The 24,854-nt window shown below is 45.1% G+C and overlaps 3 protein-coding genes and 1 long non-coding RNA gene across 9 annotated transcripts; 2 read left to right on the forward strand and 2 right to left on the reverse strand.

Annotated features, from left to right (window-relative positions):
* Positions 1-17: 17 nt before the first annotated feature.
* LOC120816054 (uncharacterized) lies at positions 18-8,815 on the reverse strand. Of its 4 annotated transcripts, XM_078099554.1 has the most exons (26): positions 8,324-8,398; positions 8,076-8,155; positions 7,477-7,606; positions 7,184-7,345; positions 6,971-7,108; positions 6,588-6,739; positions 6,243-6,346; positions 5,954-6,143; positions 5,731-5,862; positions 5,435-5,578; positions 5,085-5,220; positions 4,754-4,904; positions 4,534-4,676; positions 3,490-3,601; positions 3,337-3,400; positions 3,059-3,262; positions 2,818-2,963; positions 2,576-2,694; positions 2,224-2,345; positions 2,017-2,114; positions 1,755-1,888; positions 1,472-1,596; positions 1,244-1,389; positions 1,052-1,154; positions 803-939; positions 18-669 (listed from the first exon to the last, which is right to left on the reverse strand). In XM_078099554.1, the coding sequence occupies exons 2-26, from the start codon at positions 8,091-8,093 to the stop codon at positions 537-539; spliced, it is 3,243 nt and encodes a 1,080-aa protein (XP_077955680.1). In that variant the 5' UTR covers positions 8,094-8,155; positions 8,324-8,398; the 3' UTR covers positions 18-536. The 4 variants fall into 4 exon arrangements, with proteins under 4 accessions (XP_077955680.1, XP_040027239.2, XP_040027240.2 ...); XM_040171305.2 differs by lacking the exons at positions 8,076-8,155; positions 8,324-8,398 and adding an exon at positions 8,678-8,815; XM_040171306.2 differs by lacking the exon at positions 8,076-8,155 and having other exon boundaries at positions 8,219-8,359.
* Positions 8,692-11,034, forward strand: LOC144405532 (uncharacterized). The gene is made up of 2 exons (XR_013467175.1): positions 8,692-8,825; positions 9,255-11,034. It is a non-coding gene; the product is annotated as an uncharacterized LOC144405532 (long non-coding RNA).
* On the reverse strand, positions 9,000-20,567 carry ccdc24 (coiled-coil domain containing 24). Of its 3 annotated transcripts, XM_040171312.2 has the most exons (9): positions 20,111-20,302; positions 19,838-19,999; positions 16,538-16,722; positions 13,397-13,504; positions 13,175-13,279; positions 12,005-12,059; positions 10,738-10,801; positions 10,214-10,297; positions 9,000-10,123 (listed from the first exon to the last, which is right to left on the reverse strand). In XM_040171312.2, exons 2-8 carry the CDS (start codon positions 19,985-19,987, stop codon positions 10,236-10,238), a joined length of 729 nt encoding a protein of 242 aa, XP_040027246.2. In that variant the 5' UTR covers positions 19,988-19,999; positions 20,111-20,302; the 3' UTR covers positions 9,000-10,123; positions 10,214-10,235. The 3 variants fall into 3 exon arrangements, with proteins under 3 accessions (XP_040027246.2, XP_077955701.1, XP_077955700.1); XM_078099575.1 differs by lacking the exons at positions 9,000-10,123; positions 10,214-10,297; positions 20,111-20,302 and adding an exon at positions 20,452-20,567 and having other exon boundaries at positions 10,643-10,801; XM_078099574.1 differs by lacking the exons at positions 9,000-10,123; positions 10,214-10,297 and having other exon boundaries at positions 10,643-10,801; positions 20,111-20,295.
* LOC120816061 (von Willebrand factor C domain-containing protein 2-like) lies at positions 20,561-24,488 on the forward strand. The gene is made up of 3 exons (XM_040171333.2): positions 20,561-21,159; positions 22,190-22,319; positions 22,437-24,488. The coding sequence occupies exons 1-3, from the start codon at positions 20,821-20,823 to the stop codon at positions 22,625-22,627; spliced, it is 660 nt and encodes a 219-aa protein (XP_040027267.2). The 5' UTR covers positions 20,561-20,820; the 3' UTR covers positions 22,628-24,488.
* Positions 24,489-24,854: the final 366 nt, after the last annotated feature.

The raw sequence follows: 24,854 nt of genomic DNA on the forward strand, positions 1-24,854 counted from the left end.
AATTCCAGGGCTCAAAGTTTGGTTGACAAGAATTCTTGCAGAGAATCATTTTATTGACAGAACATTAGTCTTTTGTTCGCCCTTCGCTCACAACAATGAAGCGATGGTGTGCCGGCACAGCACCGTTATGTGGGATTAATAAACTTCAGCAGCGATAACTTGGAGCATTCTTGTGTTTTGCGACGTCAAAAAAAAGAAATGCTACATCCACTACTCAATCTTTTTTTCTCTTGCCAATACAACACACAATGCACTTTGATTATTAAAACAAATTTAGAACATAATTTAAAAGATAAAATAGCACAGCATGCAAACGATTATTGAAAAATCAAGTTAGATAACAATGAACTCATAACACAAACATCCCAACAGAGAAAACAAATAAATGCCTGTCACATAAAAGTTGTGTTCAAGAAAGTGATCAAGAAAGAAGTGAGATTAACTGACAGATCAAATAACATGCATATATAAATCACAAAAGAACATGCAGTGATAAAAAGATTAAGGGTGGCTGGTTGACTTCCATGATTGTTAAACTACTCATCGCTAACGTCCAACTGAATTTGAAGAGAGCGATGATCCGTCACCATTTTCTTCATGTCCTGGTCTGCTGTGATGTCCGTCATTTCCAGCTCATGTCCGGGGCCGGCGGTCGGATCGTACCGGTGTCTACAAATAATACATGGCAAAGCGGCTGATGACTGTGGTTGAAAACAATTGTAAAATGCAACGGTGTGGTTTTTAAACTAGTATCAGATTTGGGTGAACTTACAGAAGACTCATTTTTAGTAAATTAACTCACTGTTTGAGGTGCTCCTCGATGGCTTTGCGTTCGTACACAGTACCATACACCGTCCTCACAGGATCCACAAACATCTTCTTGGTGAGCGGACAGATCAGGTGACGGGGAATAAACTGTGGCACCGGCCCCACCAAGGTCTTTCAATTAAAAACAAAGAAAAGCAACAGTTAAACACATTAACATTTCAAGACAAAAATACATAAGACCCAGGTTTGTAAGTGTCCACAATAATGATGTAAGCTCATTTACTTTCTCCATATCGTCCAGTGACTTTCCTGCAGTTTCCTCCGTATGTCTCTCTGCTTCTCGTTCATACGTCTCTCGGCTCGTTAGGAATTCTTCAGCCAGGATGCTTAAAAAAAAAAAAAAAAAACAGACTATGTAAATCAAAAAAAAAAAAAAGATTACACTTATTTATAAAAAGGTGTGTATAGTCTTCACCTGTCCAGTGGGTCATCGGGCTCCGGGATGATGAGCAGTCCGTACACAGCTTCCAGGATCTCTCTCATGGTGATGTGGGCATTGTAGTTGCGGTCAAAGATGTTGTGGCAGATGCGTCCCACGCTGTTGACGTTGCAGTGGTACACCTGTCATCGTGTTAAGGAGACATGCATGTCCAACAGATCCCACCGCTGTCACTAATTCAGTCATTTGCACTCGGCAGGATACTCGTGTGACGAATCGGACGACCGGAGGCTTGGCCGGGTAGTCGGGACCAAACTGAGAGTACAGCTCAAACACGCCTCTCTTATACGGAGTGTCAGGAGGGCCCTGCATGAGAATCCTCCAGAACTCTGAAAACACGTACGTCATCACATTTGATGTTAATATTTACTATAACATTTATTTTAATTAAGGGGAAAAGGGGTAAACGCTCTACAGCAGCTTGTGAATTATAGAACGATAAAACATCCCATTGAACCACGTTGGTCGTGTGAAAGAAAACGCTCACTTAAGTCGGACTCGGATGGAAAGACCCTAAAGAAGGGATGCGGGTTACAGTGCAGCATCTTCAGCTCCTGCAGGACACGCTTGTCGTTCTCCGCAGCCCACCGCCGCGACCGCCGGGTGTTCTTTTTCAGCGCACTAGTTAGAAACATTATCGAAGCTTCAAATGTGATGCGACCACGTGAAGATAATTAATATCCTAACCAAATCAAAAAAGAAGTGTAAATAGTAAATCATCGCGTGGAACAGTTGCTTTTTTTGCTCACCTCGCTGTCGCCACCACTTTGCCGTTTATCTGGCTCGGCATGGACGTCTCTGGGCATTCATCGTACCCTTGAGTCCTGAAGATGCCCGACAAACTACTCTACAAGATGAAAGGAACAAGGGAATCGATCGGCGCATCAGCGCGTCGTTTAACAGCCACTTCCTGTGTTGACCGGTGCTGTGCTTTTATTTACATGTGATCAACCAACCTGAAGGACCGAAGATGGGTCGAGTGCTTCCTTGAGTTTCCGCTGCTCCAAAGACAGAACTGTCTCCATCTCAAAGAGCTTGAGACCGTCTTTGGTCGTCTGCGGTTTGAAGCAGCAACCACCTGGAAGCAAAGGGTTTTCAAGTGTTTTCAAGCTAAAATATTGTACAAACAATAATTGATATATGCTTAAATACCTCGAACCGTGTCATAAAACCCCAAAAAATCTTAAGGGGACATAAGTCGACATCCCTAAATAAGACTCGTCAATAATGGAGTGTGTAAGATTTCTTAAGCACGATTCAGTATCCCAGGAATGTCGTTTAGGAAACCGCCCTTGAACGACGTCAGACCTGTTGCGTTGCTGATCCCATGCAGCGTGTTGTTCTCCACGTTCCCCAGGACGATCGAGTCCACGACGATGTTGGAGTTAAGCAGCTTGACTGTAACCGCGTCCGGCTCGACGGAGGATCTATTGTAAGCAATGAAGGTCACGGCGATCCGTGGAACGACATTTTGAATTCACGACAACTTCTTAAAAGGTCAAGCAGAAATGAGGAGACACAGCCGGTTAGAACAGAGGAGGAAAACGTACCCAGAATCATTTCCATCAGTGAGACACATTATGCGAAGTCGGCAATCTGGGAACCTCGTCTGCACCTTTTCCAACTCCAACGCCGCACGCCGCAGGGCGTCGTACAGCAGAGTGCAACCGCTTGCCTCGACGTTGCGCATGTGTTCCTGAAAATATGAAAAGTATATCACTAAATGACGCTGACGTAAAGCGTACTAAAATAAAGCCCAGCTTTAGGACAGGTGTAATACACTGACTTCACCTTGAACTTTTCCAGATTTTCCGTAAAAGTGTGGAGAATTTTCACCATGGAGTCAAACGTCACAAGGCCGATGACATGACAAAAATCATAAGCCATGGTCCTGGTGGCAAAGTTGTCAAAGAGCTCTTTCACCGCGTTGATCTTCTTTATGTCTGAACCCCCATAGCATTCCTCTTCCATGGAAGAGCTCGTGTCTATCAGCACCTGATGAGAATTCACGTCATGTTGAGAATGCGTCCAGAGTTCCCTCGTTCCCACACAGGAATAACCAAAGTTACCAGTATCGCCTCTTTTGGGGTCCTGGTTGTGACAAATGTTCGGTCGTCTCTGTGGTCACCAGTCCTGCGTCAAATGTGGAAAACTTGAACATTCAGCCAACGGGTGTTGTAACATTTATAGATTTACGCTGTAAATAAGACGATCGCCTTTACCTGGCTGCCAACACATTCACATCCACTAGTTTGTTTTCGCCCTCCAAACAATCAAGCACTCTGATCATATCTGGGGATCCTTTTTCTTTATGCAAACATACGCCAACGTTGTCTAAAAGAAAACAAAAGAAAACAATTTGCATTACAAAGTTTCCCATGAACATGCGGTTTTAAATATCAGAAGGAACATAGAAGCTGAAGGGATCATTTCAGACAACGGAGATTGCATAGTATTAAAAAATAAATTCAACTTTTTAATTTAAAAAATGCATGATTTGACCGTTGAATAAGAGTTGCTGTGTCCTGGTGCTCAGAGATTAGTTTAAGTTGCATAGAAATACTGGAGTTAAGTACCTCCAAGGTGTACTTAAGTACAGTATTTGAGTTAACGTTTATGGACTGGACGCTTTTTGCCCGGTTCATGGGCTTGTATTGGAAACAAAGGTGCACGTGTTCTAATCACCTCATAGATGCGCAACCTTTACAGTGATCATGCAAAACACATGTCATCATTGGTGCTCACGTACCATGCTGTGAATGGATCGGGTCCAGCTTACATCCAGGATATGGTCAAACCCTACATCCCAACCCGCACTTTCCGCTCTGCATCTGCAAAACTGCTCGTCCATCCCTCACTGAGAGCAAAACACTCGACTAGATCTCGACTCTTCGCTGTCCTTGCGCCGAAATGGTGGAACGAGCTCTCTGAAGACACCAGGACCGCAGAGAGCCTTCACATCTTCCGCCGCAAACTAAAGACACACCTCTTCAGACTCTACCTCGACTAAAGACTAACAAATTGTAGCACTTAAATTGTACTTGTAACGTCACTCATCTATAGCAAATTGTAAATTGGCTTATTTGAGGAAATTGCACTTTCTTGTTTCTTGTTCTCCTGAGTTTGTACCCAATGGTTGAATGCACTTATTGTACGTCGCTATGGATAAAAGCGTCCGCTAAATGACATGTAATGTAATGTCATGAAACATACAGTATACGTGCTGTATGACTGAGAAATGACCCAGTCGTACTGTGGTTTAGTACCTTCACTGAGAAGAACGAGACGCGCCACACACTGTCCAAGCTCCTTCAAGTGTAGAGGAGGGGTCACATTCAGGTTTTGATTGTACGGAGACTTTAATTCTTCCATCATACTTCCAAAAGTCTTCTCCATCTTGATCTGAAAGCTGCCATTTAATTGGAAAGAAACACATTTTTCACATTGAAGTACTTTTAAGAATGTGCAATCAAAGTTGTACCATACTTTTGACCGGTTGTCTTGTCTTTGGCAATCCAAAGAGGGTAAGTTCTGATGAATGGAGGCAAACTGAGAAGGAGCCTTTCGATGTCATTGTCTCTCCGTAGTGACGTTTCTTGCAAAACATCTTCAATGCAATTGGGAATTTTCTCCCCATCTAAAGAAAATTGATGAAGAAAAAAAAAAATCAAGTGTTTAGATTCAGCTCCTCAAAGACAGAAGAAGGTTTTCATCTGGCCGCGTTAACCATTTTTCTGTAGTGAAAAGTGTATCTTATCAGTGAACTTAAGGCTTATTCTAATTGATGAGTTTGTTTTTCTATTCTACACAGTGTCACCTTTGATTTTCTGGAGCACGTACGCCCGTTCGAAGGCTCCAGGTACTCCGGGTACACGGACGGGTTCAGAGAAGCGGCTGCCGTCCTCAGCCGTGAGAGTGACCGGCGCGTAGCTCTCCTGGTCCGCGTCCTGGTTCTGCCAAAATAGAGGAACAGCGATCATTAAGTGGTTTAACAACCCAATAGGAATTTACCTTCATGCAACCATCAATGCACTCAAACAATTCATTAGCTGAAAATGCATGGCAGCTTCCAAAAAAAAGGTGCCAAGAGATATTAACACCCACAACTTCCACGGGCAATTAAATAAGAAGTCGGTTTTCTCTGAATAGCCTGTCACACCTCAGTACCTTTGCTTCCGACAGGAGATGAGCCCAGCAGTACAGCGCATTCTCAAAGATATCCAGGTCCTCAATGATCTTCTCCCCCCGTTGTGCTGCACGCTGAGGCAGAAGCTCTCGAAAGAGGACGTACAAGCCCTCAAAGACTGCAATCTAAAACAAAACGCGTATATAAGAAACAAAGAAAAACAGGTACTGTGAAACCAGTTTACTGTGTAGAGACTCTGTTCACCCAAATTACAGGAATAAACAGTGACGAAACAATGCAGATCCTTTAAATTTCAAAATTTGTTTCCATTGTTCACCTTCTGATTCCTGGTTAACTTTTCATTCCTACAGAGTAACTGATGCAAACTTTGGGCGAGAGGGTTGCATCCAGTCAGTTTTCTTATGTAGGAAATCAGTTTCTTCAGTTGCTCTGTTGCATAATGTTTTCTCTAAAAATAAAAAATAAACACCACAAATGTACGTGAATTAATTTTAAAGCAGTGATTGATCAGAGGGTAAAGACCATGTTCTAAACCTCACCATCGCATAAAGTGAGGACAGGAACACACTGATTCCCTTCTGGGTTTGCTGGACTGACGGCACACAATCGTTAATGAAGAACGTCTCATCGTGTGAAGTCTCGTCAGAAAAGGTGGACAAGGAGAAGTTCACCGTTGACCCTTCAGAGATCCCACAGTGCTGCAGCGTGTCACCGCCACAGTGTTGACCTCTGCAAATACAGCAGAGCAAAGCAGCGTATAGAGTACGAAAGAATAATGGTGTCAAGGAAGAGGGTCACAATCCCTCCGGTCGACGCGTGGTGAGTTACTTGTAGTGAAGGACATGTGTTGGGACTCCACTTTGGTTTGCCAGCTTGAGTCTCAGACTGGTGATGGTGTCACTTGCCAAGTTTACAGTCACCTCAAAGTCTCCCTGCGTTAAAAAATAAAAAAGTACATTTCTTTTGAGTTAAATACTGTACATGAGTATATTGTCCTTGATGAAAAAACACCACAAGTCCTGAGAGTTGACGTGATCCCCAGAATGAATAAAGTGAGGTCGGTAATTTTTTTTTTTTTTAAAGCGCCGCATTAAACCAAAGATGTTCAGTTTGTGCAACGAGATATTAAAGCACTACATCTGTTAATATCGTGAGCATTACTTTAAACAGCACCTTGAGCATGACGTGGCACCGAACCACATCGTCACCGTTGGGTTCTCCAACCTCTCGTTTCGGTATCTGAGGAGCCCGTTTCACGTTTTCCTTTGGCGTAAATATGGCGTAAATTACGGCTCCATTTTCAATATGTCTGTCTTTTAGAGACCCTGTTAGAAAATTAAGAAAAATGTTTAGGGTTTTCCAGAGGGAATAAATAAAAGGAAGACAATTTATTTCAGAAAGAATAATGTATTACAGAATCAGCAGGTGTTTGATAGAAAAAAAACGTTGTGTCAATATGTGATCTTTGGTGAAGAAGCCACAGCGAGAGAACTTGACGGTCCATAATGTTGGCGAGCAGGATTCCTGTTTAAACAGACATATTGCGTCATGCTCACACGTGTTGAAGAAGGGATCATCGGTTAGGGGCATCCCATCGACTGCGTAGAGACAGACTCCTTTGGAGTTACCAACACTTTCAAGATGGCAAATCGTCAACATCAGATCCTCAACCGTGTTTATGGCCGGATCCATATCTGTAATTGAAACATAAACACTGTGAATTTGTCGGAAAACTAAATTTAAAAGAAAAAAAAAAGTGTTTTTCATACCTTTAATGTGCACAGGCTGAGGACATTTGGGGTATGTGTACTGCAGAGTAAACAACCACCTTTGCACAGGCATCACCGGTTGAACTTGTGGCTCCATAGTCTTTAGTCTTTGAATGAAGTTTTTCATGGACGAAAAACGATTCTTCTCCACATGAGTTAAACCTGCAAAAACGTAGAAGAAATCATCGCCACGTGCAAGTTTGGAATTTTAGGATTATAAATTAAAAATACACAATTTGGATTTCGCTCCAAGAGTCAGCATGACATTGAAACCACGTTTAGGTTTATCTCACCGATGTTGTCCAGATCTTTATCCGTTATGCAATCCAGGAAATCTTCTACATCCTTCACGCCCAACAGCACGAACTGGCTGTGGGAGGATTCCAGCCTGAACTGCTGCAGTATGTTGAATATCGCATCCATCTAAACAAAAGACGTCAAATCACTTTGTTTACCACAGTGGAAAGGGTGCTACCATCACCACGGCCCATGACACTGATGCTAGCGACACTGATGCTAGCACTACCGGCCTGCAGCTGCGCTAGCCATGCTAATGTTAGCTTAAGACACGTGCTGATTTAGACACAGCTAACGTGATTTGAAGGGTTATGCCCTAACACTTAAACTTATTACGCAATGTAGCAATTGTATTCCTCGCGTTTCCATTTAGGTTTATCACTAAAAAGCCGTTTTATCACAAAAAAGCTGAGCAGAAATGCTTTGTCAGCATGTCAAGCAGCCGACATTGAATTCTCACTCATTAAAACCAGTATCATTTCTCTCCTTAATTAAGGAGTTTAAACTTTTTTTATTATTATTATTTTTTTTACATTTAGGGCTGAGAGACACAGTGTAGGTAGAGCTAAAAGTAAAAAGACAACTCCTCACACACCTCGCCGATGGTCGACATTTGGGAGGTCAAAGCCGCAGCAGCGCGTTACTCGCCGCGCGCGTCTTTACGGTACGAAGGGACTTCAAAATAAGACGAAGGAAATAAATATTTAATAACCAAATAAATTAATAAAGAATACGTACTCATACGAGTATGTTATGGAGAATAGCGTGCGGCACTGTGTTTTTCGTAACAATGGCGGGCGTTGGCTTTATAGCATCCAGCAACCGGCCACGCCCGGCACGCACCTGGTCCTCTCTGCCGCACCGAGCGGGGCGCGTTCCATTTAGGCCGCTGCGGGGCGCTCTTGGCAGGCACCCTTTTCTTTTCCGTGCGTTTCATTGCACAGAGCGTGTCTTTTATTTTTTCGTGTTTTTCAAATCATCTTGCATTCGATTCATTTCGGCAAGTGTGATTCGAAAGATCCACGCACGCTGGGCCCGACACATTAGTTAGAAAAATACGACGTAATCGTCGGAAGACGAGGAGACATCTGTGGCCGACATTATTGCATAGATCAATACGCAGATTATTCAAAGGAAACAACGTGCAGTCTAGTCAAATGTAATCCATAGGTGAAGGCGAAAAGGCAGCAATCTTACCTTCCGTGTACGACGTGTAATACAGTGGTTTATGTTCAGTATCTATGGAGGAGTGGCTTGGAGAAAACGAAACTTAACAAAAACTCAGCAACAACCATTTGGAAAATATGTCAGCGGGTTTTGCCACATTGTCGTCATGTGAATCCAAGTAAGATACGTGGTGTTGAACGTTTTTTTATTTTTTTATATTTTATTTACAGGGTCGTAGGATTAACAGCTCTGGGTTTTTTATGTGAAAACCAGTGCAATTTAAGATTGTTGTGTTTTTATGTGTTATTACAGCATAAATATTTGAATATTAATACAGAGAGAACAGCCAGTGTTGAAGAATTTGCATCAAAAACCTTTATTTGTTATAATCCCCAAGAAAGTTTTTACATTTGGAGATTGAATGCAGCCGATAATATAATATAAAACAGCCTCCAGTATTTCTCTGTCAGAACAAATCAAATGCAAGACCTTCACAGGTGATGAAAAAAAAAGTCCATAAAGGAAATAAAGGATAAAACGGCATACATTTTATATAGAAAAGTTTTTTAAAAGTACATTGTTGTGATTTCTTTTTGATGTCTTGCAGAAAGACAGACAGCTGGAGGATACAGCAGCAGCATCCAATGCAACACAGAAGACCCGTCGCATTGATCCTGCTTATCTTCAGCCCCAGCTGCTCTGTGGCCTCATGTTGTCACCCTGGCCGGAGGGACGGGCCGGTGACGCAGGCTGACAAACTCCAGCTCTGCCTCCTGGACACCTTTTGCCTGACCTGTGATGCTCTCAAGTGCTTTCCTGGGAGCGGTAAAGAATCGTCCATTCACCGGGACCGCTGCCGGGTGGCTGCGTGTGCCTTCCGGGCTTTGGCGATGGCCTCCACCCGCCACACGGTCACTTCTGTCGAGGTCCGCCTGCACGGTTGTTGACGCCGAAAAACTCCCACGCCGTCGCCCGTTCTGTGTCCTTGACCTCCCGGTCGCGGACGCGGGACGCTCTGTACTATCGCGGCTGCTGCCGCCGCTGCTGCCGGCTTCGCAACGAGGGAACGAGGGGACAGAACTGACGTCCCGTCCCGCGAGAGGTGACGGGTGGGTTTCGTGGAGGGCACGTGAGTTTTCGGGTCCTGCAGGTGGAGCGGCCGAGTGGCGGCTTGCAGGCGCGGACGCGGCGACCCTGTCGCAGAGGGGTGCTTTTATTTTCCTGCGTCCGGTGGAGGCCGAGGTGCTTCTCCGCTCTCCGGGGACCCGGGACACTGCTTTAAGCGATGCGGAGGCCTCGCTGGGAGGAGCGCCCGGCGGTGGCCTCGGCGCAGGACGGCTCAGGGCAGGAGGAGGAGGAGGAGGAGGAGGATGAGGAGGAAGAGGAGGATGAGGAGGAGGAGGACGCGGTCTGAAGGCCGATGTGCTGCTTAGAGCTCGCAGAGTCTCATCAGAAACCCGTTGGGCCGCCGGCAGTCTGGAGGGTGGGGGGGGGGGACGGGAATGTTAAAATGTTGGTTTTATAACTCAAGAACAACATTATGCGTGGGTGGAAAAAGCTTAACACCTGAAACTGTTTTTCAGTTCCCTCAGACAGAGAGGGGAAGGAGCTCCAGGTCCACTTGGATAGCTCCTCTCAGCTCTCTCAGCTCTGCAAACGCACAGGAAATAATGCAAACGTTATTGAGGTGGGGAAAAAAACCCGTCTCAAAATATACTGAAACCAACGCTCGGAAGTATTAAAACACACCCTCGGATACAGAAATCCATCAAAAGATGATAATCGCCTCGAGCAAGAAGCAAGTACCCATTATTATTATCATGGAAATGAGTGCAATTTGTGATTAGTCTTCAAAGCAGCTGGACTTCAAAAACATTTTTTTCCATTAATACATGTCAGAAAGAGAAAACGTTTTACAGGCCGTTTGAGGATGGCTACACTGATAACACATAATAATCTGCATTTCATCTGCAAATGTATTCATTGTCCAAGTAATCAAACAGCACATGCGGGGTAAAGAGGAGGAGTCAGTAACCGCGATGCGCCACCAGGTGGCAGCAAAGCACCAGCGTGTCGATATGTGGCCTCACCTGCAAGTGAAGGTTCGGATTTATCAACTTCACGTGGACTCTGCAACTTTTGTTTAATATTTCCCTGCAAGAAACAAACCACAGAACAGTAACAAGACGCCATGGTGTTTACCAATGCAGTTTGAGGGTAGTCCACGTGATATCCGACACAAACTAGGAGACGTTACTCGAGTGACAGCAGTGGACGTGCAAACGGAAAGAGGTAAATGCATTAAACATGTTGAAGGAAGCGTGTGCTTTTGGAAACAGAGAGGAAAAAGGAAACTGGATATTAAATAGAGGGAGGATGAAAAGGAACATGTGTGTTTGTGTGTGACCACTAAACGATTGAACAGAAGTCTTCCATCCTAATTTGACCATGACTATTTATAGGCGGTAAACATTAAAACCATAGTGCCCTGTGTGTGTGTCTGTGTGCGTCCATTATTGTGTTTGTTATGAGCGACTGGCAGCTTCTCTCAGCACAAACACTAATGGAAAGTTTTCCCAGCAGCCACAGACTTGTATATTCCATTAAACTAAGTCTATCGCACGCACACACTAACACACAAACGTGCACGTGCAGACAATTAAAAGGTATATTTTTAGTGTGTTTTCCTACAGGGATTCAAACCCAAACCGCCTGGTTTTGTTTTTTTTGCAGCTGCAGACTTGGTACGTCTGGGGACTCTCGGCGAAGTTTGATGAAATCAAAAACAACTCAAAAACACAGTAAAAATAGGATTTAGTGGTCCATGGGGGGTTTGAGACCATTAACATGGCGCTAACTTGCTCATGATTTAAGGAAAGCTGTTAATGTCATTAATCTCATACATGAATCTTTATAATCTAAATCCACGTCTGCACAGCCGACGTACTCAGACTTTCCCTAAGACGAAGCCGAACGGGAGACGAAAGGTCACCGTTCCAGCAACTAAATCCAGCTGAAACCAGCGGCCGATGTTTGCCATCTGTTCTGCTGTATTGGTCTAAAATGAAAAATGTAGCTTTTTTCTAGTTCAGATGTTTTATTCACTTTGGGGTTTGTGTTTGCATTTGAGGGGAGTGAAATCATCCCTGCTGTCTGCTGAGACAAATTCCGATACGACGTGATGTGTCGATGAAAGCAATCAAGATATAAAATATTGTTTTTTGCAATGTGGGATCACGCTACGAGGTTATATAAAAGGAATTCTGGTTTTAAAATCAAATCACAGCTGCTTCAATAAAAACAAAAAGCTTTTCAGATGCCAGTTGTACTTGGCTGCTTCCATTCTGTTATTCTTACCTTAAAATGTTTCACCAGCCGGGTGAGTGCTTCACATTCCTCTGTTAGGACAGACCTAGAGAAGGACAGATTGATAGATAGATAGCTGTGCATTGATAGTCACAACAAACACACACACACACACACAGACACATGAATAGCTTTGTTAAAAGGCTTATTGCCATACTGGCTGTGGTCCGTTTGCTTAAACGCAGTAAAAAAGGCCCATAGGTTGCATGTGAAACATACAGAGCGCTGCAGGTTTGAAGGATGCGGAGAGGCGCACACAACAGCAGCAGGGAAAAACCTCATCCCACAAACGAGTCGGCGACAACAAGAAAAGGTGCACTGGGTTTGAGCTCATAGTTTATCTTCTACAACTTCCATACCGAGGGTGCAGTGTCCTATTTTTCCTCACCCTCCCTTTTCCCCCCCCCCCCCCCCCTCACACTCTCTCCTTCTCTGGTTACACAACCATAGTAGACTTTATTCACTTCCTTCACATTTTCAAATTCTCTGGGATCCATTAACCAACAATGAGGCTTTTTGTTCTAGTGGAGTCAGAAAATGGGAAAGAGAGGGAGAAAGAGAGGGGAGGACGGGCGGGGGGGGGGTTTCTTCCAAGGTATCCGCAGCCACTGCTGCCTTGTGGGCCTCAAAGTGAGGGATGGCATGTGCGGGAGGCGGGAGGGAAGCAGAAGAGAGTTGAGGGGACTCACTAACAGGCTCACAAAGCACATTTTATTAGTTAAACTAACGAATGCACACCACAAATAACGTAACACGCACGCACAATCTGCAAAGATAAATCCAGAAAATACATGTTTTTTGTGTTGATCTTTGTATAAACTGTCATCCAGGTCATCCTGTATGCTGGTTGTTCCCAACCTGATGGTTCAGAGAGGGATTCAGCTACATTATATGAACTAAAAGCAGGTTTTATATGTATACTACCTCCTTACTTACCCTTAATAAGGCAAAAGTGAGGAGAAATTGCAGCAGAGAACTGCCAGTCCAGGTTTGAGTGCATTGGACTGCAACATTGTTGTTGTTTTTACGATAATTCGTAATCAGAGTTGTTGTTTTTTACGTCTGAAATATCTACATCAGTTTTTACCTCACAAACTGGCTGCAGTCTTTAGGCTTCAGCCACGAGCCAAAAAAGGGTCCCGACCGCTCCGTGCGACTCACCTGAGGCGCTCCGCCACCTGGTCAATGTCGCTGGCATTCAGCTGGTCCCTCACGGCCTCAATCTCATCGTCAGCATTGGACCGGACTGAGCAGTGGGAGCCGGGCCTGCAGGAGGGAACGTGCACAAAGAGAGAAAGGAGCAGATGCACGATGATGAAGAAGAACTGTGTAACACCGTTTCATACGATACCCGTGCTGTGCTGCAGCCCCTGTGTCCCTTACCTGCTTCCGCCGTGGGCGTCTGCAGCGCTTCTGCAGGAGCTGTCGGGGCGACCCAGGACGTAGTCCACGGTCTCCGGTCTGTACCGAATCCGGAGCTCCTCAACAGCTCTGTGGCAACAGCAGGTTTTTTTGCAGTTTGCAGTGTTTGTATTTGTACTGTTGATCACCTGTTAAGCACTTTGAATTGCTGTTCGATAGTATGCAAACTTTTAACCAAACGGCGTTTGGGTAATTAATGGATCAGCCTGAACAAAGGTCACATTCTTTCTGTAAACATGATAATCTGTTGTCGATTTGAGTCCCACAAAGATGCATTTACTAAAATACATAAGAATTATGGTTTGTTTGATTTTCAGGTGAAAGATAAATTTTAGTTTATAATGCAAGTAAAAGAAACGAGCAGATGGGGAAGTCTGCAGCAGACGGGGCGACAGCCCGGCTTCATTTTATAGTCCCTCCGTGTGGGAGTCTTTTTAGCCACTCACACAAAGACATGTGGGTGTGGGCGTGAATGTGGATGGATGGCTCCGACGTCAGGACCACACAGGACGAGGCCACTGAGGTAAATCAGTGCGTTGACTTTTACAAGTCACACACCCATCTTTACAAATGGTGCAAATCAGAGGAAGAAATGGGGATTGTGGACAAGATCTATTTGACCCTTTTTCTGCTGACGTAGTTTGAAGAAAAGGAGTAAAATGTCTGGCGAATTACATTAAAATCATCCGCACACACACACACAAACATACAAACACAGCAAATTCTGGCTGAACGTTTGAGAGAGAGAAAGATGTTGGTCTCTGTGTTGACGCTCCGGCAGTCATTTCTCAATAAACACGGCCACAAAGCGCAGAAAGGTAACTTGGGGAGGACTGTGGAGCGCACGAAGAGCTCAAGGACAGAAGCCGATCACGGTCTGCTAGTGCACCGACTTCAAAGAGGGAAAGCACATTGTGCACTTTGTGCTGGCACAATCTGTATGTCGGTCGTGCGCTTACAAAGCCAATAACAATGCGCCATTGTTTTTTAATCCATTTACAAGACGGCCGCAGCACTTTACAAGAGTGACTCGAGATGTGCAAGATGGTGAGGACTCAGTTCAGGGAATGCACAGCGAACCTTTGGAAAGACGCTGCTGTTCTGGGCATCAGGCCTGTGGACTTATAGATATTACATCACATCAGGCCTGTAGACTTATACATATTACATCACATCAGGCCTGTAGACTTATAGATATTACATCACATCAGGCCTGTAGACTTATAGATATTACATCACATCAGGCCTGTAGACTTATAGATATTACATCACATCAGGCCTGTAGACTTATAGATATTACATCACATCAGGCCTGTAGACTTATAGATATTACATCACATCAGGCCTGTAGACTTATACATATTACATCACATCAGGCCTGTGGACTTATAGATATTACATCACATCAGGCCTGTAGACTTATAGATATTAGAGTTTCACCAATCAGGTCTTTATGTCTTTGAAAAAGAAAGCTGTCACCACCTGTCAACTGGGCTGCCGTAATAAGCACCGGAGATGCATTATATAGATCATATATTTCTCTTCGTGCATGGAATGCATGCATGAATTTGGAAATGGGATACATTTTAGAAAAGGGAGAGATCCACCTTGCAGCATTTGTTCACTTTACAATAATGTTGCGATAAGTAAAAACAGTTTGCGCTGCAGGGATTGGTCGTGTGTGACGCTCTGAGACGAGTGGCTCCTAACGGGGGACCGGGAGGGATGTCACAGACTCAAACACACACACACAAACGCACACCACACACTGAAGAGTTAGTTGCAGCCTTGCAGATTAACGACACAACATAAATTGTCACGGAAAAAAAGAAAAATCACAATAAAAAGAATGGCGACAAATTGACGGGCAGTTAATGGTTTGTCACAAAACTGGAGAACAACACATCTTATGTCGTCTTTTCAACAAAACCTCGGCAGTGACGCACTCACATTCTTGTCAGTGGCTAGCTGGTTGCCGGGAGGGTGACCAGCGCGACGTACGCACACTCTCACACACACACACACACACACACACACACACACTTCACCTCCCAAAGGCATTTCTGATGCAAAGGCCTTTAAACCGCAGCGTAAGAATATATGACTAACCAATATGACCCTGCAGACAGTCTTCATCTTAATACATGTCATTAAATTGCAGAATGCTAGGAGCTCATCTCTGACCGTAGCCGTAAAATTTGCCGTGTATATTATAAACCAAACAGCAATTAGAAGGTTTTATCATGACGTCTCAAGGAGCTTATAACTCCCTAATGTTCCTCATAAAAACCAGACACACGGCGCACTAAGCTTCGTTGCGATCTCCCCGTGGGCACTTCTTTTAATTTTATCATGTGTATTTAGCTTCCCATTTAAGGTAAACAACAGATTTAATCCGACAAGGGCCGCGGCCACTGGGCTTTTAAAATCTTGTTTTTGTTGAGCATTTGGAGCGGAATGCTCGGAAGTCGTCCTCCCATAGTCGTCCCGTTGTTTGCAGCATCCTTACGCCGTAAACCTTTGATCCCCGGCTTGGCATCCCATTTCTAACTGACGTGGGAACACCACACTAGCGTTTTATGGCACGCTTTGTTGGGTGAAAAATGCCTTAGTGTGTGTGTCGCGTTTGATTCAGGTCGATGGCCGTTATAATACGTAATTAGATCACAAGAGCAATTGCGTTTATTTAATATCAGATAAATGCATTTAGACCAGGAACTAAACTGCCGCGTCAAGACAGCTTATTAAAAATAATGTTGTAATTGTATATTTCCTGATGAGATGTTTCAAAGAAATCAATTCTCAGCCGTCATCAAGGTCAACATATAATTAGGAATTAACTGACAAATGGTGTAGATTTGTTGCGAGATATGGATGGTGACTAAATTGTCTTTTCCTGAAATGGCATTTTGTGGGGAGAAATAATATATGTATTTTTTTCCCCACTTTATCCAGTTCCATGTTACAGTTAATAAAAAAGACCAATCCTATTTCTCTCATCCCTCTGAGAAGCAGGTCGTCCTCATTGGTCCCCTCGCGTCGAACGAGCATCAATTGGCATTTTCACTAAACAGCACACAGTCAGACGGAGCTCACGCCTACCTTCCCTCCCGGCTGCTCCTCTCTCTCAGAGTCTGTAGTAGCATCTTGACCTCGGCTCTGACCAGCTCTTTGACCGCGGGGGGGTCGGCTAGAGGGGAGGCCTGCCGACGCGGGAGCGGGGTCCCCCCTCCGCTGCTGCCGCTTCCTCGCCGGCCCTCTCGCCACATCATGTGCCACGTCGCCGCCTGCAAGCGGCGTCACCACGACAAGGGGAGGATTACGCAACACGTCCATGCGTCATCCGTCACTCACAGGCGACTCGCGCGCAGCTGACAGTTTATGATCCAAGTCACGTTAGTGGTGAATGAAAACGTTTTCCCACTTTTGAAGCAGGGCGGAGAGTCTGCTGGCAGAATGCAAGCGGGCTCTCTTGACAGCCTCCTCGACTGGGAGTGATAGCAGGACTTTTCATGTGTCAGTATCAGGCCTGATGTCTTGGGCTGCATTCTGCTTTTATTTGATCAATGATAAAAGGCCGGCGCGAATTGACCAAGGAGTAGTTAAACTATTGAAAACTATATATGAGATGAAAATAAGAAATGATGAAAGCACAAAGAAAAAATCCTGACTTTCTGTTGCTGAACATATTTTGCCAGCCATCCCGTGCTCTTCCCTACACGCAGAGACTGAGCAGGATGAACTTTGGCCTTGTGAATTTACAAACATCCCCCTCGGCTGCAGGACCAGGCGGCTTTATCCTTTGTAATTTTGCTACAGTCGGATTATCACTGCAGATGAAAGAATTGGAGATGTGGGAGAAGGTCAGCCGCCGCGCAGGACGTCCTCGGTGGGCCGCTGGAAGGGCAGAGTGCCCGGCACAAAGAAATCAACGACAGGTAAACCACGGAGTAACGGCCAGAGGATAACGTGCAAACGAAAAGTAAGAAACACAAATGTTGTGTGTGAATGCTTGTGTGCGCGTGTGTCTCAGTGAGGCCCGGTCACCATTAACACACCTGTCGCTGGCATTTCAAATCCGTCACGTTGCAGTGGAACTCTTCAAAGGGTACAAAATACTTTGCTTCTTTGCGTGTGTGCCTGCGTATGTGTGTGTGTGTGTGTGTACGTCTGTCAATCTTTAGGAGGTTATGTCACAGGATTCATGGCTTAACCCCCCTTCACATAAACACACACACACACACACACTCTGCTGTGTTTGTCTCAAACAGGAGCTATTTTAGGAGACATCTCATTTAAGTCTGTCAGTTCTAAAAATACAAAAAAACTACTAGAAGTACTACAAGAAATTGTGCTGAATCATTCAAATTGGGGTATATAATACATTTAACTTAAAGGCGTTGCTTTTACTCACAGGGATGTGAGGGTTGAGGGAGGTACAGAAAAGACTTGATCCTTGTCGAGAGACTTGAAAAGAGGCTAAAGCTGCGTCTGAACTGACCGCCGGAGACAAAGGGGACTTTGATGGAGGGGAGGACGCTGGTGGATTTGCCCGCGGATCAACTATCACCTTCGACAGTGGCTGACTGAGGGATTCAATTCATCCCATAGCTGGAGGGGCAACGGACAGTGGGGGCAGACGAGTGATGAGATGGAAGCAATCAGACGCGGACATTAATAAATGGAAAAGGGACGGACGGCAGTATTTGTAACTGAACTGAAGAAGTGCTTAGAGAGTCGCTCTGTGCTCTGGGTCTTTTTTTCTGCTTAGAATTTTCTCAAAGCTCTCAGCATAAGCCGCTCTTTGCCAGCAGCCAGCCACTGCATCGCACTGAACTCTAGGTGAGAAAACATCAGAGGAATACTCACACACGCCCACGCACACTTCCATTTCCTCCACGCAGACAGACACACAATCCGGTTAAAGATTATGTGTTGCAGTATTGCCAATAGCTATGATAGGATTAGCCTCCTTAACCCTGTTATAACGACCCCCTGACTCACTAGGCCTCTTTTTGTTTGTGTGTCTGTGAGTGTGTGTGTGTGTGTGTGTGTAAAGCAGCTGAATTCCTCTGCATGATTCCGGACGGATCTCTGGTTTGATGCTTCTTTGAATGGCGCTTTACACGCAGAACCTGTGGCTGTGATTCACGTGTGTTCTGTAGGTTGTCACATGTCATTTTTTGGAATGCTGTCATGAAAAAAATACCACGTGGTCACGTCTTCAAGCCGCAGAGCGGCGAGACACACGCGGCCCGCATGTTTCTCTCTGCGAGCAGCGACGGGCCCTTTGGATCAGTGCTCGCTGATGGCATCAACAGATGGGGAGAGTACTGAACACACGGAGGAGAGACGGGTAGAAGGCGAGGGAGGAGAGGACGACAGACGGGAGGCAGGCAGAGGGAGGGAGGAGCGTTTTTGTAGGAAGCTCTAAAACTTTTTGGGGGGGAGGAAACACCGATGTGAAAAACACAGTTTGACAAAGAAAGAGCAAATATGGAGAGATTCATATCCAACGGAAAGTGCTAAAAAAAACGCTTTCACTGCACTAATGTTTGGAGTTTCTTTTAGAGTTGAACTCTTGCGATGTTTTGGTAAAACTGTTTATTCATTTAGGTTTTTTTTCTTTGGAGCAGATGCATTTCACCACAGTCGGGATTGACTCGGTTTCACTCCAACATTCAAATGAATCCAATTAATTTGGTCTCTTCGGCCCAAAAGTACAATTCACAAATGTGCCTCAAAGAGCATAAAGAACTGTAGACATCCTCCGTCCCAGGACCCTCATATTCGTACAGAAAAAAACTGTGCAAACTACCGCAATAGCTGAAGCAACTAGATTATATTTAGAAATGATTCAGAGTCTCCCTGGTCCTGAATTGGCCTATTTAGTGAGTGGTGTTACTGGCTGGGGATGCTCCACATAAAGCAGCAGGTCAAAGGTCAGTTCTTACCACGCGACGGGCCTCAGGGCCGAGAGTTTAGCGCACGTTGAGTAAATATTGATGTCTCTCTGCTCGGCCCTCAGCTGCAGCACAGCGCCAGCTAACCCACATTTAACTTTATTAGGGGAGCGTGGGGATTAATGATACTCAGCCAAACCGACCTACTTACGAAAACCTCGCACAGCAGTTCCTAAATTCTCTGGTGAGGAATTCTCAGCTCAGCGGCGTTTTTGATTCAGCCAGAAAACTGAGCTGAAAAGGAAATTCTTGGAGGTGGCGCGGCCGTATTCTTGTGGGAAGCCACTCGAAGCTCTGAATTCTTTAGAAGGACAACGCGGAGAATGTGAGAAGCGCTTTACCCTCTCCGGATCTGAAGAGGAATGTTCCGACCAAAAGGCGCGCGGGTCCAAACGAGCTACTTATTCTGACCGTGGATCAGCACATGTAAGCCTCTCACCTCAGCGTGCACCTCCGTGTACACGTCGACCAGAGAGGAGCCCAGCGCCGTGTGGACCTTCGGCAGCTCGGAGCCGGTAACGTGCTCGGTGATGAGGCTCCACAGGGACTGGCCGGGGCACCAGAGCTGGCTTTCACCCGGAGACTGCATGGGAATATTATCCTATAGGAGGAGAGAACATGTGCAGCTGTACAATTACTCAGATAGTGGGAAAACATCATGTTTCTTCTCATCACTGCATGGAGCTGCATGTTGGAATACACACAAACTTACTGTCTGCCCTTTGCTCTGTTCACAACTGTTGCTCAATTGAGAGTCACCTGTCTAAGCACGACGCGTTGTCATTGTCTATTTCCGACACTAACAACGATATTATAAAACAAACGGACGTGTAAAACGCTGTTATTTAACAAGATTCATGTTCTATGTCGCTGATTGCTGTTGCTCAAAGCTGCTGTATCCAGGATAAACATTCCAGTTGCCAGGGGGGGAGTTATCGCGAGATCTAACCCGTCTTTAACCCCGCTTCTACGTGACTTTTTCTCTCGGATTTGTTTGTTGTGGTTTTTTTTGTTTTTTTGTCTCAGACCCTGTAACAAATGGGAAATACATACCGAGTCCGATGCTTTGCACGCTGCAGGGATTTGCACACAATACGCACAATAGGCCCCTTGCGCTAAAGTAACAGTCAGTAATAGGCCGAATGCATGTTAAATAAGGGGAGGGAAAGTATTTTCATACCAGCGTCTGGACACTACAGCGGCAGTGAATATAACTTCCCCTCCTTATACCCCCCCCCAACCAAACCCCCCAACCTCCGCCCCCATCCGGGCTCTTTACAGTCGTGAGTGCCAAACTTCTGTGGAAGAGCGCACCGAGGTAACGCCGAGGATCCCCGCGACAATGTGACACATTCGGGCGAACCGCCGACCAAATACCAACCTCTCCTTTCTGAGCGCGGAGAAGCGCATCCATCAGCCGCCATGGCTCCCGCCAAGCGCGCTTTACGCGCGGCCGTTTTGGCGCTGACGCTTTGCGCGCAGGCCGCTTTTGGCTTCTCGGTCGCCGCCGGACAGCAGGAAAGCACCTGCGACGCCAACGGCAGCGTGTACTTCGTGGGGGAATGGTATTTTCTGGACTCCGACCACTGCACCCAGTGCGAATGCACCACCGGGGGCTCTGCGTGTTCCCGCACAGAGTGCACCTCTCTCCCGGCCGCGTGCATCCACGTGAGCCACTACCCCACCGACTGCTGCCCCCGGTGCGAAAAGATCGGTTGTGAGTACCGAGGAGTGGTGTACGAGCTGGAGCAAAACTTCCAGGTAAGCGCGACCCTTAGTCTGACCCCTAAAAGCCTGCAAAGGTGGGGACGGCCTGCTGAGGCCATTACAGGGCCTTACATATTTTGAGATTAGGGCTGTTGAATTTTCTCATATGGAATCACAATGTGGAGAAAAAGATCTTTTAAGTGCAGCCCATTTAGGAAAAATACAAGGTGGAAACATTTGTTCTTCTTCTCGGGTTTCTAAAAATGCTTCAAACAGTCCAGAAGAAGATGAGGGCCACGAGATGACACTTTGTCATTTTAAGGGCTGAAAATGATGAAACTACTTATAGAATATAGCTTTCACCTTAGGGTGGATCCTACTTCTTTATTAAAGCAAAGCTTGTAACGTTTTTTCTTTCTGCAAAAAGAAAACTTGAATTAATAACTGCAGCATTTGTGAAGTTTTTAACACTTTTTTTTGTAGAAATGGTTTGAAGGTCCCTGCAAAGCTATAAACTACACACATTTGAATATACTATATCAGCAGGATTGTGCAGTCGTGAAAGGAATACCACATATTCTTAAAAAGAACAACATGGACTCCACACCACGTTGCATACGTAGAAACGGAGGACTTAACACCACGGTTTTGTTTTTTCGCAGAAAGCTTTTGAAAATGTGCTGAAGTGCGTGATTGTAAATAGCTTTTCACACAAATATCACACGAAGCAGAAGGTGAGCAGCAGCTCAGTGCCGTTTAAGTGTGAACCTCAAGTCTCTTTGTCTGTTTCATGCACGTATCCCCCTTGTTCTCTACTACTGTTGCCTGTTATTCAAATGTGCGACAATATTTTCTTCCAACCATGTTTGGATCCCAGAACTGAACGTCTGAGCCGATGAATCACAGTCTGGTATGCTGGTGTGTAACTTGAGAACACAGCCGGGAATAAGAGGTGAACAGCGCCCCCTTTTGGGACGCTACTAAGAGGGCTGGTAACCATCATCCATACCAACTCTCATGCTGTTTCCGCGTGTGTGTGTGTGTGTGTGTGTGTGTGTGTGTGTGTGCGTGTGTGTCTTTCCAGCCATCAGAATGCGAGCAGTGTACCTGCGACAGTGACGGCATCGCCCGCTGTCTGGTGGCAGATTGCGCCCCTCCACCCTGCGTCAACCCCGTCTACCAGCCTGGGAAATGCTGCCCCGAATGCAGGGACGGTATGTTGAAAACAGTCATGCAGCGGGAGATGCATCTCCTCTAATAATAATAATAATAATAATGCATTTGCTTGGTGTCGTTACACTTACCCTTTTGTTTGCTTACCTCCACCTCAGGTCCCAACTGCTACGTGGATGCGTCACGCGACCGGGTGATTCCCGCCGGAGAGCCAGTCTGGGTCGACTCCTGCACCAAGTGCCGTTGTCACGATGGTCAGGACGCCGGCTACTGGGAGGGAAACCGCCTCGCCACCTGTTCCCGCCTTAAGAACTGCACTCCAGAGGCGTCCTCCAGCAAGAAGAACTGAGAACCAGCTGTTGCCCTGATGTATTCGGTCCCTGGTAGCTGATCAAGTGCACTCCTTCCATCTCCCGAGAACGCGCTGAACCCTGCTGTGCAGCAGAGAGTGGGACGACGTGCAACTTCAAAATTCATGTTTTTGGCCAACCGAACTGAACGAGAACCAAGTAGAGCAACCGTTCCACCAGGGATTATTTCATCTTCTGTGATACTAGTGAGACTTTAGTGGAAAAGGCCAATAGGCCGTGGGCTGCATATTACAAACACAGTCCAAACCCAAGGCGACATTACGGGCCGGTGACGCGTCCGGTCCTCTGCTTTTCACTGGGACTCCTTTGGGGATTTTTACTTTCAGATCCTCTCAAAGAGTTTTACTTTAAAAAGCTTATTTTATGTAAGATAAGCAATTTGAATACTAATCAATGTTTTTGTTCGGTCATGTAGACGGCCTCTGGATCAATAGAATCTTGTTTAATTTACTTTATTTTCTGGCCCACGGCGCATATTCCCACATGTTATTAGGTTTGATCAACCTGGTGGCCAGGTGGGTGGTTGTGGGAAGATTAACACCCACTAATACTTTCATCTGACCTTATAGAAGTCTTGATACAACTTAATACTGCTATAAAAAGAGGAATCGTAGTCCTTGGAAACCACTGAAAACAGTGGTTATGAAGGAAACTGTATTAAAACTCTGTCCGTCTTTAAAATATGGACTGTGATGATGTTCGATTTACAGGGCCTCAATCATTAAGCATAACGTCCGTACTACAGTTACCCGGGTGGCGTGTATATATATATATTTTTATCTCAAAGTACCTGCTTTGGGAAACGATAGGCAACATGACAAAGCCAATGGGATCATTGGATGATGAGGAATTGTAATTGACTGGTCCAAACCAGCCAAATGTACTTTCAACCAGGAAATGGTTTAGTGACGCAATTAACAATTGATAACTCCTATAAATTCTAGACTAATTGAAATATAACTAATGATGAGGCTATGGTTCAACACATGGTTGTACTGTAGTTGCAGGCAAGAGCGATGTTTTAAAAAGAAATGTTATTATTCCTGCATGTTCACTGTAGAGAAGGAAGAATAATCTGAAGCATAACTGTTTTTCTCTAGAAACAATGTGTAGCTTTTCTTAGAAACCGTCTTCCTCGTTATCAAGTGTACATTTGTCCTCCGTGTATAATGAAAAATAAGTGCCTTGGTATTTTCTATATGTGTATCAGCAGAAGATCCTTGTCCTCTTTTTATTTTTCATTATCTACCACTTTAATCACGAGGGACCTTTTGGATGAAAACCAAAAATAATCTTGTCTTGTTACACATTTCTCTGCGGTGTGTCGACGCCTGTAATGTCATTTTTTTTACGTCCCCAACTCCCACGCTGCTGGCTGACTGAACTTCTCCTCATATCAGGAGATAATGTTTATGGATTTACATTTTCTTGGTGGTAGTATTCAGAATAACATCGTGAAGCTGTTCTTTCACAATGCTGCGCACAATTGAAAGTTTAAAGGAATAGTTTCGACATCTCATGAATACTTGTTTGCTCGTTCTTGCTGAGAGTTAAATGAAAATCTGCACTCTCATGTCTGTTCAGGGAATATGAAGCTGCAGTAGGCAGCAGGTTGGCTCGGCTGGAAACGGCGAGCCGGCCTCTTGTCAACGCTAATGAAACTAACCATATTCACTGCACAGATGCAGTGGAGAAAAAGCCCAACATGTTGAACTCCTCTTTTTCAACCACAAAAGGGAACCAATATAAAAATACCCTCATAAATCACTCACTGTGGAACGCTGGTAATGTGGCCCGGTGTCCTTTAACATATTCCAAATTAAAACATTAAAAAATGTCTCACTTTGTGTTATTTCTTGAGTTGCATCATTTTACTTGAACAGTTTTGTGACCAGTTTGGCTCTGAGGAGACTCCCCGCATAAAAGTCAAAAGAATTAAACAATAAGTGGAACGCAAAGGGGGGAAAGCGTTACTTTGTAGCATGAAAGGGGAGATCAAAGAATAGGAAATTAAGCCGAAGGTAATCCAAACGGGGGCTTGGCATTTCGGTCCACTAAGTCACTGGGATCACAGGGAAACAACAGTAACAGGTTTATGTCGGTTGCCTGGCAACAGGAAACAGGGTCTGGTTCTGGGATTAGCTCAACCTGCAGACAAAAAAACAATTATGACGTTTTCATTCATCCATCCGCTGTGTTCCTCAG

The sequence above is a fragment of the Gasterosteus aculeatus genome, chromosome 3, assembly GCF_964276395.1.
Source record: "Gasterosteus aculeatus chromosome 3, fGasAcu3.hap1.1, whole genome shotgun sequence".
NCBI lineage: Eukaryota > Metazoa > Chordata > Actinopteri > Perciformes > Gasterosteidae > Gasterosteus > Gasterosteus aculeatus.

Bases quoted from the DNA above. Each gene is read 5' to 3' on its own strand.
- LOC120816054 (XM_078099554.1), bottom strand. The intron at 3,401-3,489 runs GTAAAGGCGATC...CATTTGACGCAG, and splicing joins GTGAATGTGTTGGCAGCCAG to GACTGGTGACCACAGAGACG. The intron at 2,964-3,058 runs GTGAAGTCAGTG...TCATATTTTCAG, and splicing joins AAAATCTGGAAAAGTTCAAG to GAACACATGCGCAACGTCGA.
- LOC120816061 (XM_040171333.2), top strand. From the start codon at position 20,821: ATGGCTCCCGCCAAGCGCGCTTTACGCGCGGCCGTTTTGGCGCTGACG. The intron at 21,160-22,189 runs GTAAGCGCGACC...GTGTCTTTCCAG, and splicing joins AGCTGGAGCAAAACTTCCAG to CCATCAGAATGCGAGCAGTG. The intron at 22,320-22,436 runs GTATGTTGAAAA...CCTCCACCTCAG, and splicing joins CTGCCCCGAATGCAGGGACG to GTCCCAACTGCTACGTGGAT.
- ccdc24 (XM_078099575.1), bottom strand. From the start codon at position 19,987: ATGCAGTCTCCGGGTGAAAGCCAGCTCTGGTGCCCCGGCCAGTCCCTG. The intron at 16,723-19,837 runs GTGAGAGGCTTA...CGCCGCTTGCAG, and splicing joins ACACGGAGGTGCACGCTGAG to GCGGCGACGTGGCACATGAT. The intron at 13,280-13,396 runs GTAAGGGACACA...TCCCTCCTGCAG, and splicing joins GACGCCCACGGCGGAAGCAG to GCCCGGCTCCCACTGCTCAG.